This window comes from Heloderma suspectum, chromosome 8 (genome assembly GCF_057233095.1).
Source record: "Heloderma suspectum isolate Gila_16-S chromosome 8, 16-S_ref, whole genome shotgun sequence".
In the NCBI taxonomy this organism is placed as follows: Eukaryota; Metazoa; Chordata; class Lepidosauria; order Squamata; family Helodermatidae; genus Heloderma; species Heloderma suspectum.
In genome coordinates this window covers 45,758,329-45,775,212 of record NC_139465.1, presented here as the reverse complement: position 1 = coordinate 45,775,212, position 16,884 = coordinate 45,758,329, and the positions used below count along the sequence as shown (strand labels likewise).

Below are 16,884 nucleotides of genomic sequence, written 5' to 3'. Positions count from 1 at the left end.
TTGAAATGATTGTTGGAGCAGAAAACTGCATTCACAAGGGTGTTTTTGTATTTTGGAGCTCAGAGCCCACTTCTGCCTTGTACTTAAGTTTTTTGGCAAGTTACTTTTCTTTCAGTCTCATCAGTTTGCCTTCTGGGGAATGGATGTATTGTGACTGGCCGTACCCATGGCAGCCATTTTGTGAGAGTGCCCACAACACTCAAAACTCTGAATGTGCCCACTGACCCAAAAAGATGTGTAGCTTTGGGGGCAGGGAAAAGCTTGTGTGCTCCCTCCCTCTCACACCACTTTTCTGCTTTAAATTTCTTTTCATGAAGCAGCTTTGCTATTTTAAAAAAGGCGGGGCATGTTGGGGGCGGTGTTAAATGTGTTGGCATGTAACACACACTTTGCTCCTGTAACAAACAAATTCTTGCTAGGTAACACACTATAAGATCCAAGATAACTACAAAACATCTTTATTGAAAAAAAAGCAGATTATAACATCTAAGGTTAAATGAAATTCTGACTTTTAATATTAAAATAACTTAGGACGATAGCAAGTAGCTTCTTCTTTAGATAAATAAATCTACATTTTCCAACTTTTATTTTTCAACAATCAAGGAAACCAAATGACAACACAAAAACCTGTCTATGTACTAAAAGGCCAGAGATTTTAGAAGAATATATACAATCATGGTTAAACTAACTCATTTGCAGCATGTAAACTAGACACGTAATATACAAATCAGGCATTATATATTTCCTACAAAATAAAAATCAACATTGGTCCAAGTTCTTGGAAGAAAACTATATTCTTTTAAAGAAAATGAAAATATTTCTCAAGAAAAAAAAACTTAATTTAAGTCAAATTATATACTCTAGTTATGGCATTAGTTGCATGATGAATCACATACTTTTCTTGGGGCGTAAGAAAGCAGCCTTTGTATGCCTTCTTTAGCGCTTTGGTTCAACTTAACTGAGCTCCTCCATCCATTCTTGGACTTGCTGAAATTCTGAATTTTGAAATGTGGACCCTCTTTTCTGGGGGAAACAATTACATATTAATTGGCTGTGCTGCCTGAGGATGATGAGAATTATAATCCAACACATCCAGAAGACATCAGGTTGGGGAAGGTCTACCCTGACAGGCTGCATCTCTCCGGGGTCTCGGGAAGAGAAGCTTCTTTCCTGCCATCTGACTCTTTTAACGGGAGACATCTGGGGCTTTCTGCATGCAAAGCAGGTGGTCTAGCCCTGAACTACGATCCCTCCCTCCATTTGAAGGTGTTTCCCTCTATTTTACAAAAACAAGGGATAAAATGTTTCCTGTAATTGCAGCACGCACCATTTCAGATTTGCTGCATGTAGCTTTCTGGTTCCTTTCTCCTTAATAAAATAACTAAGAAAACCCAAACAAACCCCTTTGATAAAGATGAAAAGAGGAGTCAGTAAGACAGGACCCACTGAGCTATGATTAAATTCTGCTTTCTGTGGGAAAACAAGGACATGACAACAGCTGCATTCTGGTTGGAACAAACTGTCCTTGTTAGAAATTAAACTTTCAGCGTGTAGACAACTATAAGAAAAAATGGAAACTTTTAAAACAAGTAAATATTCTGTTCTAAAAGGATGACAGTCTGAAAGACTGTAGTGTATATACATATTTTAGATTTTGTGCTATACACTGATGATTAAGGCAAAAACAGAAACTGACAAGTTTGCCGCTGAAATAGTGAAGACACTGGATTATACCCTACAGAGAAATCAGTGAGACACTTTCTTCAGTCCCAGGTTTTATCCCCCCAGCATTGTTTCCAAAACAGTGCCATATTCTGGGATGGTTTGATCATGGAAGGGTGTGGGGGGTGGCAGAAAGACTATTAATATATAGATTTAAGAAGTTTGTTTTAGGTGATCTGGCAATCCAGAGAACCACAGAAGCAGAACGGGCACAATTCTGAGTGTACAGAAAAAAGAGTATGTGGTGCATGAGGATCCCACGAGAGGAGGATGGGGAACGTGTGGCCCTCCAGGCACTGTTGGACTGAAATTCCCATCATCCATCACCACTGGCAATGCTGGCTAGGCCTGATGGGAGCTGTAGTTCAACATGCAGAAGGCCACACATTGCCCACCTCTCTGATACGGTAAATGTACCCTCCTTCCCACACCATACATACAAGCAGGCTCCAGAAATACAGAAAGCATCAGGGTAGCTCCTACCAACCATGTCACCTTGCGGGCCCAACAAGCATTATCTTGCATATGTTCAGAAGTAATTATGAATGGCTGTACTCCTTCCTTGCTGGAGTGAGTGCTGGTATGTTCTGTATCCTTGTAGTATTTTGGAAAGTAAAACCAAGAAAAATCTCATCCTTGCAGGATACCCCTCTAGTGTTCTTTTGGAGAAATTTGTATTTTCCTGTATAATTCCAAAATAAAATGTCTAGGGGATTCAATATGAATTGCTGTCTAATCATGAAACTGCTGTTATACTGGTTATTATACTAGGCAACTTTAAAACAAAAGCATCAAATTCACACTGGGGTGTCGTTTTGCTGAAATTGCTGGCGCACCAACAGTTTACAGCAGGTAGGTCTTAACGGCAGAAGGAAGTTAAATCGTTTAAAGCCCATTAAGTTAAGGAACTAATAAAACACGCTTAAGGCTGGCTAATTCTTATGAGACTGCAGAGAATTGTAACAACAGCAATGTGCCTCCAACAGGCAATGGATAACCTGACATTTAAAAAAACTGAGCACCAAGATAATCTGACTTCCTGTAGGGAACACACAGACCACTCCAGAGTTCTGAGGTTTTTTAAAAACTCAGCCAATGGGGAAAATGTGTACATTCTATGGACCTCTAACTCTTGTTATAAAATACCATGTTTTCCTATTTGATACTTTTGGTAGGATTTCAAGGAAATCTCTGGGTTACAAACTTATTGCTGCACAGGTTATGAGTAAAGCCTCATGAGGTCAATTTCTGGTTGATGTTTTCTGCCACATGCTTCCCACAGTTATGGGCTCATATTACCAAACAGCCCAGTTTAGCTATGTCTTGCTATACATTTGAACCAGTTTCTCGAGATCTAGGGTTGTATCCAGTGGTATTATTCGGTTAGCACAATGCTTCTGCTGCTTGTGGAAGCTTTTTTTATCCTTGCTCAAGTGTCATACCCAATACTTTGATTCTGTTTGTGCAAGGTGTTGCAGAAGGCATTGCACAAGGTGTTACACAAGCTGTTCTGCAAATCGTTGCACAAGGCGTTGCACGACTCATGAAGTCTTCATTAGATTAGGTGTTGCTTGTGCTAGTTGGGCTAGTGCTGATAGCAGTTGTGTGATCATGAGCAGATCAGCTCCAACTCTTGTAACTCTTCCACTCGCGTAACACTGGACATGGCCCAGAATCAGCACAGCCAGCTGAAGCAACGTCTGGTCTAACGAAGTTCTAAAATGCCCCCCTTCAATGATCTTCAGAACAGCTTGTGCAACACGCTGTGAAACAGCTTCCACCATGACTTGTGCAACAGCTTGTGAAACAGCTGGTGCAAGCAGAATCAAAGTACTGGATGTGACGCTTGTACAAGGATATAAAAGGGTTTCCGCAAGCGGTACAAGCTTTGTGCTAGTGGGACGACACCACTGGAGACAACCTCCATATGTTCCTTATTAAACATGGCACAACCCCATCTTCTCATGAGCCTGAACAAAAAAAAAAGTTATGAGGTCCTGAAAATAAATGGAGCAACAGCCAGGGGCCAACTGGAAAACTGTTCTGTTCTTGTCAAGACTCCTTTGTACTTTGATATGAAATTAGTATGAAAATTCTACGGACTTAAATATCAATAATTTGGGCTGATCAAGAACTAAGTTGTAAAAATCCAGTATGGAAGGAGCCAGTTCAGAAAGACCTCAGGAAAAAGCACATCTGCGACTGAAGCCACACCAAAAATCTGCTGCCCTTTAAAACAAAACAAAGACATATAGATCCTGTACAATGGCAGAACAAGAAGGATTTTGCATAGTCAGGAGAGCTGAAGTTATTAGCAGAAACAGTTTTTAAAAATGAGCTACTTAGTGAAGTGCCAAAAAACAGAAGAATTATGAAGAGTGCTAGGGAAACCCCTCGCTGTTCATCTGCCCCTTACGAAGCCTGCAGCAACACTCACCCAGAAAGGCCAGAATCACCAGGGAAACACACAACTTGGATGACAAACGACAACCAGCAGCAGGAGGCTGTCATTACGTGGCTGACTCTTGTTGAGATCCAATGAGCAACCAGGCACCCCAAGGCAGCACCTCTGCTCTCAGGTAGCCCTTGGTGTTTCTGCACCTCCCCCCCTACACCTGTCTTCCAAACTGGGTGCCCTCCAGATATGCTGGACTACAATTCCCAGCATTGTGGGAGTTGAAGTCCAACACATCTGGAGGCCACCAGGTTGGGGAAGGCTGCTCTACACCGATGGAGCTGTTTTAAGCAACTGTACCCATAACTATATAGTCCCCTGCCAGGCCCCAGATCGTTATGAAGTATCCATCTTCTGAGCCAGCCTTGCAACTTTCCACCATGTTGCATCTGTGTCCTGCCCCCACCCCCAAAGTGGCAAACAGACAGGTGCCACAACTCCTGCCCCTTTCCCCAACAAGGGATCCCAAACATCTAAGGGTCTCCCCTGCGTGCATGAATCCTCAATGCATTCTTTTCATATAACCTTCTACAACAGGCTTCCTGCACAAGAAGCCTTCCTTACTTCTCTTACTGGTAATGCACAGAACCACAGTGGAATAAACCATGGTGGAAAGACACAGGAGAACTCCCACACAGAATAACATCTTTCTTTTAAGCTGTGTTAGAATCTGATCAAAACAATCTGCTCGTCTCCTGCAATGATCAATTGTGAGGCCATTTTTAAATGTCTCTGGCCAGGCTACAAGAAGACCCAGCATAAAAAGACCGTACGTATCTTGTCTCCTCTGCAGCGTGGCTGTAAGCGGTTAAGATTCTTGTGGGAACCAACATGATCGTTGGGCAAAAATGAAGCAAGCTAAGGAGAACCAGCAGCCCTTTGTACCAACAGCACTGAAAAATGCTGCCATTCTACAATCACATCCACATGGTGCATCCTTTTTCAAGTACCCAGGGTCTTGGGAGGAATTATTTAGGCAAGTGGAACATAGACGCACACTCTGAGAGGTACTCCTCTCTTCCCGGTCTTAGAAGCAATAAATAAACTTTCTTGCTTTGTCTTTTTAGAAAAGTCATTGGCCGAGCTCTTTTCCCATCAAAAAACATCTTCGCTCCTGGTCCTGACTGGATGGGAAGGGAAATGCCTCAGAGTTCCGTAATGTGCATTGGGTACCCGGGGGGAGGATGTGGCGGCACTTTCATACCAAGGCGTCTAATGTGACAGGTGTGGCAAAGCAGGTGCCCCTCCAAAGGGTAGCAACGGCGGCCTTCTTCGTCATTGAGCTGGAGCCCACAGTCCTAAGAGGAACAAGAGTGCGCACATTAGCCAGCAGGTCCAGGGCAGCCTTCCCCAACCTGGCGCCCTCTGCAATTCTGGCTGGGAATTATGGGTGTTGCAGTCCAACACATCTGGAGGGTACCAGGCTGGGGAAAGCGAGCTTAGGGGACAGTTAGAGAGAAAATCACGATAGGGCAGTCGTGTCTCTGCTAAATGCGACTGAAAGAACTGAGACCAATGGAGTGGGTCTTTGTGCTAGATTTTCTTCAGCATGCAAACGTGGCTGTATGCTCACATATGGCCTACATAATTGAGTAGCATCCACCAGCCATGGATACATGCAGAGCTGCAGGAATCTCACGTCCACATTACCACAGAGAACAACCCACATCCGGAATAGGAAATGGCCGTGGAACAGATAATCAGCGGTGACAAGTCTTGCTAGGCTGCTCTGAACACGCTCAGCACGGAGGGCCCACAGCTCAGAGGTGGAGCCCCTGCTTTGGACGCAGCAGGTCCCAGGCTGAATCCCTGGAATCTCCAGGGAAGAAGGTCTCAGGAGGCAGGGGGTGGGAAAGACCTGGGACCCTGTGCAGCTGCTGCCTGTCAGAGCAGGCAGGACTGAGCTAGGTGGAGCCATGGTCTGCCTCAGCTTCCTGTGTTCAGTGTAGAGCTCACTTTTCCTGCTTTGCATCTGGGGCCCTGGTGCTGCCACAGCTGAGCCACGGGGTGTTGGTCGGGGGCACCGCAGCTTGGAAGGCCCCCAAGTGGCAGCGGGCATTGTGTGTGTGTCTGTGTGTGGGGGGGGTTGGAAAGTCCAGATGCACCCCACTCACCACCATTCATTCCTCAGACAGCCTCTGAACCCACGTGGGTCTAGAGCCCTCTGCAGGACGAAGATGGGAGGTGTGCCCGGAGCTTTGCTCCGCAGCCCGACCTCCATCTGAAGTAAAACAACAGCAACACCCCCCCATGCGCTGTCTGCTGCTGACACCACTGCTATTTGGGGGCCCTCCTTCCAGACCACCATGTGCTCCTGCCGCTGCCACCGCCTGCCTGATAAGAAGCGTGGAGCATCGCCCCCCTCACCTTTTTGCATTGGGGGGGGGGGAGAACCCTCAGATATGGATGGATGAGATAAATCCGCAATCTATGTTCATCCATGCACTTCATTATTGTTCAAAGAGACAGCAGGAGCAAAGGCAAAGGACTGGCAGGTGGTGGAATAACAAGCAGGGTGGCAAAAACATGCAACTGGGAGACTTTCCAATACAAAGCCAATAAGAGCAAAATTCACTGGGAATTTTTTGGAGTACGTCTCACTGAAATTAACGTGAGCCACGTAATTGAGGGAACGCAGGAGGTCCTGGTGAATTATGTGCTTAATGTCCGGCCCTGCCCGTGACTATCGGCGTGTGCATCTGTGTGTCCAAAGGCACTTGCGAGGTAAATGGTCTTCGCTGGCTTCTGGTCTCATCCAGGCACAATTCAAAGTGCTGGTGCTTAACTTTTCAGCAGGCTTCCCCAGCCTGGCGCCCTCCAGATGTGTTGGATTGCAACTCCCATCATCCCCAGCCAACAGCCATAGGTGCTGAAATCCAAGGCATCTGGATGGCACCAGGCTGGGGGTGGCCGATTTAAAAGCCGCACGAAGCTTGGGACCCGGATACGGGACAGGACGTCTTCTCCCACGTCAAGCCACCCATGCACCGAGATCTTCTTTATAGGCCCTCCAGCATCTCAAGTGAGGCACATGGCAGAGAGACCTTTCAGTGGTGGCACCGTGCTTGTGGAACTCTCTCCCCAGGGAGGCTCACCTGGCATCTGTGTTAACATCTTTAAGGTGCCAGGCAACTATCTCTTTTATTTTCCCAGGCTTTTAACCTCTAATGCATTTTGTTGTTGCTGGTGTGATTGTTTTTAGTGCTGCCTTTTGGTGTTGTAAACTCTTTCATAATTATTGCAGTTGCATTGTGTTCTATGAGCTCTTGTAAACCATCCAGGAAATATTTAATTGAAGGGGGGCAGAGAAACGCTAGGCACAAACAAAACAAAACCAGAACATCCTAGCAACGTGTGGCCAGCCCTTCTCTGGGTCGTGAATGCATTTGGTTTCCTTCCACATGGGAGAAGGCCTAGAGACCAAGCCAGAGGGAGTGGTGCTGACTCAACAAGAAAAGTCAGTCACTGCCAGCAGTTCCAAGGTTTACCTCACAGTGGTAACATTCTACGTGGTAATCTCTGTCCATCGACACCACCCGGATGGTCTCCTCGGAACCCTGGTTTGGGGTAGAGAGCAAAGGGCTGAAGCGTGGTTAGAACAGGGATGGGTGAACAAGCATTTTTTGCCATTGCCCAAATTCTCCAAATACCCATTTGAAGCTTGGCCCACCTCATCTCCCGCATTTGTTTGCATGCTTTTCTTGTTTTGGTCAAACAGGAAAAGTGTGTATTTTGAACAGGGAAAATGTGCATTTTCAAAACAGTGCATTCCAAATATGCACTTTCCCCTCAATGCCCGGTATTTTGAGCACAAACACGAGTTCGTAAATTTGCGAGCATTTTGAGGGAACATGTTCTCCTGTCACATTCGGTATTGTGATCATGGCATGTTCGCATGCCTTGCAAACAGGAACAAAATTCTCAACAAAGGAGAGGGCCTTCTCGGTGGTGGCCCCCTGATTTGGAATGCTCTCTCCACTGAGGTCCATCTGGCACCAACGTTGTCATCCATTTGGCACCAGGTTAAGACTTTCCTCTACTCCCAGGCGTTTGACAGCACACGATAAGGTTTTAAACTGGTCCTGGGATGTTTATTGTTGAAGATTTTAAATAGTTTTTTATGCAAATGGTTTGTATGTTCTGCTTTATATTGTATTTTAAGGCTTTAATCTTTTATAAACCACCCAGAGAGCTTTGGGTACTGGGGGGTATAGACATATAAATCATAATAATTCTCACACATCCCTCGGTTAGAACATCAGGTGTGTATACAAAGTCTTTACAGCCAGAAGGCTGCTGACCCATATAAAGATATGATTTCTACCTTGAATAGGCAGTGGTTTTGCTATAAACCACGGGTGGGCAACTTGTGGCCTTCCAGCTGTTTTGGCCAACAACTCCAAACCATCTCTCACCATGGATTATGCTGCCTAGGGTCATCATCACACATTTATTGTACAGAGGCACTGACAATGCCAGGGCTGGTGGGAGCTGTATGCCAAGCCACCTGGAGGGTCACAAGCAGCCCACCCCTGGGCCTGCTGTAAACCTTGCCAACCTCTGTCTGACTCAAAGAAGGAGATAACGCAGCCCAGCTGGAAGGGATGGGGATGCGGGAGAGCAGCATTTGAGGCAGGCACAAGACAACTAAGCCCCATTCAGTCCAGTGGGGCTTCCCCTGCCAAAGCATGTGCAAGACTGCTATCAGTACAAGCCACATGCCTCTTCCAAGGGCCTTTGAATTCACAAGCATCTTAATTCTATATTAGCAATGCTGCGCTATGAAAGAGCCTTCCAAGTATCTGCTTCTTCCTAAATTTAAGGAGATGACAGGCAGGCTGCAACGTAGATGCAAAACATCGAACAAAGTGCATGGTATATCGTACCTGTGCTGGTAAAATTGGCTGGTTACAGGAAGCACACTTTGGTGCAAAAACACTAGGTTGAAAGAGAGAATAGGTTACACTTGGATCCAAAGGAAAGAAAGAGGGAGGGGTGGGGAGGACATGGCAGCACTTAAAACTGCAGCTGATGTGTGGGGAGTTTGTAATGCAGGAGGCTTGTTAAAGCAGCATCTCTTTGGGATGGTATCTCAACTCCCAAGTATCCTATTTAGAAGGCATCCTTTCCCTTATTAATAAATCTTACATACACAATCTCTAAACCAGCCTCCCCCAACCTGGTACCCTCCAGATGTGTCAAGACTACAGCTCCCAGCATGCCCTGGCTGGAGGGCACCAGGTTGGGGAAGAGTGAATGTGCTCCAACGGATTAAATGCAGGCAAAAGCCACGGACCCTCCCGCACCCCCTCCCTGCTGCCTTCCATTCCATGCAGGCTTGCGCAGTGTGTGACGACCCACACAGACCAACACAGCCCACCACTGTCATACCAGGCCTGCTTGTTTTTCCGGGGCAGGTACTCAAAAGCCGAGATTTTACGTCGGCCCCCAGTGGCCCGCCACACTCGGCCAACGGAACCATGTTTTGTCTTTCTGAGTCACATGTTTTGCAGACCTGATTTAATGAGCCTCCTTTGAACATCACTGATGCCTTGCACCAACTGACACGGTAAGAAAAATGGTTAAAAAGGATGCCGGACATAATCTCCTTCAAAGGCCCTTTTATATTTTCAACTGGAGTGCTCAGAACTATTGGAGAATCTCCCCTACCTCCAGACTCCCTAGGATTTAATTTGGATTAAACACTGGATGCTGCTTCCTTCTAAGTGCTACTTTGTAAAACCTGAAAACAACCACCAACCCTTCCTCATCTCATGCATACTCCGGCCCCTGTTCCCCTCTCCCAAGGATGGTGTTCTCACGTGTGATAGTCTTTGACACAGTAAATATTGTTCTCCACGTCTACAGTGAACGGAACGCCGTCCAGACATTCATTGCACACCACACAGCGGAAACAGCCAGGATGGTAGGACTTCCCCAGGGCCTGCAAAATCTGGAAAAGAACCAAAAAGGCCAAAGATCAAGCAAAGCAAAAGTTTCCTCCGAGGAATACTCCCTACACATCAGCACTTTATTTCCAAAATAGAAACCAATGAGGCACAGGGGTGGGAAAAATCATTCTGTTTCTCAGGGTGCCAGAATGACAGACTTTGGAGTAGCCTTCTCCAGCTTTGTGCTGTACATGTGTTGGACCACAACTCCCAGCATGCCCCAGCCAGAATATCCTGGGAGTTGTAGTCCAACACATGGAGGGCGCCAGGCTGGGGAAGGCTGCTTCGGAGCTTCCGTCTCACTTAGAGGCACCAGCACCTCAGAAGGATCACAGAACGGTTCAGATTTCTGGACATCAACATGCAACTGCTAGAAGCTTGGAGACTAACGAGGCGGGCGGGGGACCCCCGGGTGCAGAGAAGCAGCAGAGGAAGGGGGCCCTTGACCCTTTCCCTGACCCCAGTCCCACCCCGTACTTTTCATTTTCATGTCATATTCATATTCCACATTTCTTTTCTAAAGAAAAGCTGAAATGGCCAACCCCCAAAAGGAAGAGATTTCTTGCTGAAACTTCCTATCCTTGTTAGACACAGGTGGGCATTCGAAACTCTCTGAGAATTGCCCCTCCCATCTGGAAAGAAGGCAGGGTCAGCTTGCAGAAGAACAACTCTGCCACAGAGGCCTCCTCCTTCCCCAGACCGAACTGAAAAGAGCAGGAACTAAAACTCCAATGTGGGAGCTCATCAGAGAGGAAGAAAAACGAGGATGCTTCCAGGCACTCAAAAACAAACACAAACTAAATCAAAGAAAACAGAAAGACAGGTCTGAAATGCAGGGAGACAGAAAGACGGTTGGGACGTCATCCCAGGAGTCCTTAACTACACCCCACCTGCCACCCAGAAGGACAAGCTGAGAAAAAAGAAATGCCAGAAGGGGAGGGGATGCCTTCCTGTTACCTCCTGAGAACAGGGATTTACAGTAAGAAATCCACTTTTTTCTCTCCCAGAGATATAGGAGGGAATTCTTGACCCTTCAGGATATGAGATCAGTGCCCGAGGGGGGACATAAAGTGAGTTCTTACTGGACGAGAACCCTTTGTAGTACGCTCCTACCACAGGCCACCTCAGCAGAAAAAAAAAATCCATGTTGTCATCCTTCGTAAACATACCCACACAGCCGCCTGGCGAGTCTCCTCCAAAGAGCACCACCCAATCAGGCAGGGTGGTGACCACCCCTAACGAAATGGGCTACAATCCACCCCACCCCCGAAGGTGACCTCCCAATGGCATGGGAGACCCTGATGATACAGTCCCACCACCGTCTGGACTGGGCAGCCTTTGTGATTTTCTTGCTCCAAAAGCCTGGGTGAAAAGAGGCGGTGGGCTCTCCCCCACTGGAGGTGTACAAGACAAGGCTGGACAGCCACCTGTCGGGGCTGCTCTGACTTGGATTCCTGCATTGAGCAGGGGGTTGGACTCGATGGCCTTGTAGGCCCCTTCCATCATAGAATAGCCCTACTATTCTATGATTCTATAAGATGGGAACAAGGCCTCAGTCTTTCTGGTGGGTGCAGCTCTACCTGGGAAAAACCCAAAGGGCCATCCACACACCCAGCTTCTGCCACTGCTTTCCTGTGGGCACACACGGCAAGAACAGAACAAGGGCGACTGCAGCACCAGCCTCTTGCAATTCGTGGAAAACGGGCCAAAGCAGACATTACTCTACATTCGTGACTAGCGGCTACAACCCTTGTTCATTTTTGTTCAGAACAGGTGTAGGGGGCCAATCTTAAAAGCTCCCCCCGCCCACAATGGGATCCCAATCCAGATCAGGCCCCTGCACCTACTCTAGAGTAAAAATGATGTAAAAAAGATGCAGCTGACTTAAAAATGTGTTTTGGCCCACAGAGCTGCTCTTGAGGATGAAACAACTGCATGGCCTTTGGCCTTTGTGCCTGATAGCCACGCTCCTGCACACTCCAACCTGCATATGCTTTCAACCTGGTGCAATACGTACATCCTGTTAATGGAATGGTGACAGGGAGCCATCATGGCAGTCGCCACCTCTTCTGAATAACCCAACTGTTTCAGCCACATCTGCTCAAGCTCCTTGCTTTTATTTGGGGTCTTTGTGGCTGGAGGCTCAGAACTAGGCCCTGTGATAGGAGCCTGCCCCAGATCGGCAGTTTCCAGTGATGATGGCTAGCAGATGGGAGAACCAAGGTCTCCCGGGCCAGTGCAGGCTGATCAGGAACACACACTCTTTCTGAGCTCTCCTGTTTCAGAGGATGCTCGGTGACAGAGCATGGGTGGCAAGAAGGGACAGAGCAGCCCTGACCAGGTCTCTTCCAGAGCATCTACTCCGTCTGCACCTGGGGACAGGACTCTTGACATGAACCCTGGCACCTGGTTTGGTTTCTGGGGTTACAAATAGGTTTACAAATGGAGACCTAAAGCACGAATTTACTCCATTTACAAATGGAGACCTAAAGTCCTTTCTCACCATCTGAAAGACGTGAGAAAGGAGGGTCCATTCCAATTCACATGGGGACCATCCTGCTTTTTTTTTTTTTAAATAATCCTGCCAAGTGCACCTCCTTCAGGTACTCCAGCTGCTTCTCCATCCATGTGAGTATGTTGCAAGCTCCCTGAGGGAGAATATGAGCTGCCCTGTTTTTTTTACTACTTACTGACACATTGTCCATATGGCTGAGCATATATTTGTGCTATATCCAAGACTGTAAGAAGAGCCTTACAGGATCAGACCAAATGCCTTTGTAATCCAGCGTTCCATTTCCACATTAGCCAACCGAACTGCCTGTGCGAAGCCCACATGGAGAACATGAGTACAAGAGCAGCTTCTCACTCATGTTCCACAGCAACTGGAATTCAAAGGCATACTGCTGCCTCTGATACAACTGGAGGTAACACATGGCGACTTGCTTCCAAGGAGTGCGTGTTCTAGGAGATGGCTGCCGACACAAATGGGGCTGCTGGACATCATGGTGTCAGTGCGCTGAGACTTAGGGCAAAACTACACGTGAAGTTAACTGTGTCTTTGCATCTAGAATGCAGGCTTTTAAAAATGCAAATGCCATCAGCTGGAGGAGGTCAATAATCAATGGGATCAGAGCAGGCACGGAGGGGAAAGTTTACTTCCTCTGCTGCACTCTTGAAGAAAATCCCTCCTCTGAAGCCGCTACTTGCTTGGGGTGGGGGGGAGAAGGAACTCCCCCAATGAGGAAAAGTTTAAATTCCTGCTCCGTGCCTGCTCTGATCCCATTCAGCCCCCACCCAGCTGCTGAAACTTGTTTTTTTTTTCCAAAAAACAATCCTGCATGTTAGATGCAACAATGCCGTTAACATGACACTTTGACTCTTGGTTCCCTTAGAAGCTGCAGGGTTACTGCAGGGGTTACTGCAGTAGGGCCTCCATTTGTGACTTCGGATGTGGCCACTTCACTCCTTGCATGAGGCAGGGGAAGTCCAGAGAAGTAGGAATAGCTGGTCCTTTCTCCTTTCCAAATGGGAGGGACAGCCCACAAATGTCAAGGATGCCCTCCTGTATCTTTCAGAAAAGCAAAAAGCAATATAACGATGCTAAAGTAACAGCACATACATATATATGCCTGCATGTACATGTCCGCACCCCAACCTTTCATAAGACATGATTTCCCCCACACTGTAATTATGAGGCTAAAGTTGAAAGTGCCCAAAGCAGGGATGCTGAACCTCTTTCAGTGGAAGGGTTGAATTCAGTTTTGGAGGTCTCGAGGGCCACATTCCAGTGGTGGGTGGGGCCAAAGGCAAAGGGGGCAGGGCCAAAGTACTACAAATACCAGCACATTTTAGCTTAAAAGATCTCAGTGCCAGTAACTAAGTGTCAAGAGAGGCATTTCAGCCTTTTGGAATGTGAAAAATCCTGTGCAAAAGCCAGGAAATCCCCAAGCAAACAGCAGCCAGGGGAAAGGGGGATGGCCATTTGGGGAACCCCAGAGGGTCAGACTGGAATCCCAGGCAGCCCCGGAACTGGCTCACAGGCCTGAGGTTCACCACCTAAAGTGGCCTCCTAAAGCCACACGTTCACGGCAGGGTTGAGATTCGAACTAGGGCTCCTCGTTATCTTAGCCACTATGCACACCAGCTCTCTAAATCTGATTCATACATAAGCTATCCCACAGTCTTTAGCAGTTAGTAATGAAGAATGGATGATGATAATTTGACCAGGATGTTCTAGCCAACTTTTTCTAGAAAAGACAAAAGAAAAAAAAAGCGAAGTAGCAAAAACAAACAACAAAAACAAACCAACCCCCCCCCACATCATCACTGATACAAAGAGTAGCTGCTTTCAGAGATACAAAATAGGTAAGCTGATACCTTCTATGGACCAATTTGTGTTGATGTAAGAGTGCACATTTTCAGGATAAACAGAATATTTGATCAGGCAACATCTACTGGTCAAAATAGTTAAGGTAACGCAAAACTGTTTAGGTTGTTGGGGTTTTTTTATGTCAACAGATGTTCAATCAAATAAAAGCATCTTACCTGCTTTATATCTTATCACACTGCTGGGAATTCAGGGACGAATGGTGTGTGTGTGTGTGTGTGTGTGTGTGTGTAGGGAAGCCTGCCTAGCCTAAATAAAGTGAACGGGGAAAAAACGCAACCCAATATATTCCATACTTCAGAAGCCTATACTCTTACCATTTCCATTATGAGGTGCCCACAAATGAAGCACTTGTCTGCGGTTTGCTGGAAACCTGAATACTGTTCAAGAAAGACAAAAAAAGGGAAAGATTGTTACTCACTCCTTTACTCTTTTATTTTTGCTCTAGAGCTGTGTTCTGTCACACAAATATTTCCCCCTCAACAAGAATCAAACCTGCCAAATCTTGCTGAATAATGGCCAAACTGGAAACATGAATGCAAAACGCTCTGAAGTGAGAAACCACATGCTCCTCTTCATGAGGATATTGGCCATTCTGAGATTTTGCAAGCAGAATCAACCTGGATGTAGAATTTTGTCTCTCAATAATCTCATCTTTCACTGAAAAAGCAGCTTTTGAGGACTTTCACTGGTGGGCTTACTTTGAAAACATGCAGATGTAATTCCAGAGGTAGCTGCCACATCCCAACACGGAAGAAGAGAGCAGGCAGCACCAAAAGTTCAAAGAGAAAGAGGCAAAGACTCAAACTGGTATTCACAACTAGAATTCATTTAAGCCACAGCACCAAACAATGTGGAGGCTAAGCAGTTCTGATTCTGGTTTGCGGCAAAACATAGTTTGCCATTTTGACTGAACTCAGTTGTACAAACCCTAATTTGCCAGGTTTGGATGATAGAGCAAACTGGCTTACAACAAACTGGGATTGGAACTTTCAAATCTCAGTGTGAAGGGAAGCAGGAGGAGGGCAAAGGGGGTATTTTTAAATACCTTTTGGGGGTACTTAGGATATTATTTTTTTAACTTTGCACAGAAGTGTTATTTTTATCACTGGAATTCTGTAGAAATATCTGATACAAATGATGCCAGGGTGTGCTAAAGTCCAGTACTTCCACTTGAGATTTCAAATCCTTCTTAGGATACCACCATTATATCAGTATATCTTCCCCCTGTATCTAAGTCACAGATTAACTGAAACTACTTTTTTTTTTTTTTTTCAAACATTTGAGGCTCTGTAGAATCTCATCTCCCTTTTTGGTGATTGTCTGGTACTGCTTGTAAAAATGGTTGCTTGATCATTTATTTTGTCCTCTCTGATGCCAAATCTCATTGACTAGGTACCATTGTGACATCATCTTGTTCGCTGTATGACCCCTGATTAGGTGGCATCACCTATATAAGCCAGGGAGGAGGAAGAAGCAGCTGCCAAGGGAAAAATGGAACTAAACAGTATAGAAAAATGTGAATCTAAATGGTTTGGAGGCAAAATTCTATCCCAGTGAAATGGCTATTTTCTACTAAAAAAACAAAACCAGAGAATATTTGGACACACGCACGGCAACCCACCCATCCTAATGAAGAATGAGCATGTCCAGTAGCCACAGAATGTAGACTGAGAACAGGAAAAGAAAGATGGAAGTTGGGGGGGGGGAGTGGGAACACTACGGTAGGAGGTGTGGATACACTGCAACGTTTTGTTGCAGGTCCCGCTTGTTCTTTCTGATAGCAAACTCAGGAGGGTGAGTGTCTTTCAGTGTAGAAGCAAATGAAACCACTCAAAAACAAAATAGCAATTTCTACAGAGGGGGCATCCAGGACGACGTAACTGCAAATTAAATGAAAAGGACATTTTACAAACACCTGCTTGACAAGGCACCTGTGAGTTTACAGGATGTCGATGACAGGAAAATGGAGTGCAGAGAAAGAGAAGGAATGACCTGCTCCAAGCCCCAGACAGCTTATAGTCCCATGGTGGCTGGGGGATGCTGGGAGTTGTAGTCCAGCACATCTGGAGGGTGCCAGGGTGGGGAATGCTGTTTTAAGAGTGAGGATACACTGTAATGTTGTGTTGCAGACCCAACTTTATCCCTCTAACAGTGAGCTCTGGTGTTTGACTGCCTATCAGTTTGGAAGCAAAATGAGGCCATTCTTGGGAGGCTCCGTAGGTATGTAGAAGTATATAAAGTTTGTACATTAAAAGAAAGCAATTACAACTAAACAGGCTCTATAGCTTAGTAGAAAATTATTTTTCTGCATGCTGGTACCCATTCATCACATATGCCAATCCACATGGGAGGATATTAACACCTCC

The 16,884-nt window shown here is 46.1% G+C and overlaps 1 protein-coding gene across 1 annotated transcript in view; it reads right to left on the bottom strand.

Moving 5' to 3' along the window:
* Positions 1–443: 443 nt before the first annotated feature.
* Positions 444–16,884, bottom strand: part of WTIP (WT1 interacting protein) — a 104,087-nt gene continuing 87,646 nt past the window's right edge. The window contains exons 5-9 of the mRNA XM_084812239.1: positions 14,833–14,895; positions 10,000–10,130; positions 9,064–9,115; positions 7,666–7,734; positions 444–5,475 (exon numbers count right to left, since the gene is read on the bottom strand). Coding sequence (XP_084668365.1) covers positions 5,323–5,475; positions 7,666–7,734; positions 9,064–9,115; positions 10,000–10,130; positions 14,833–14,895 — 468 coding nt within the window. The 3' untranslated portion in view covers positions 444–5,322. The remainder of the gene's footprint in view (positions 5,476–7,665; positions 7,735–9,063; positions 9,116–9,999; positions 10,131–14,832; positions 14,896–16,884) is intronic.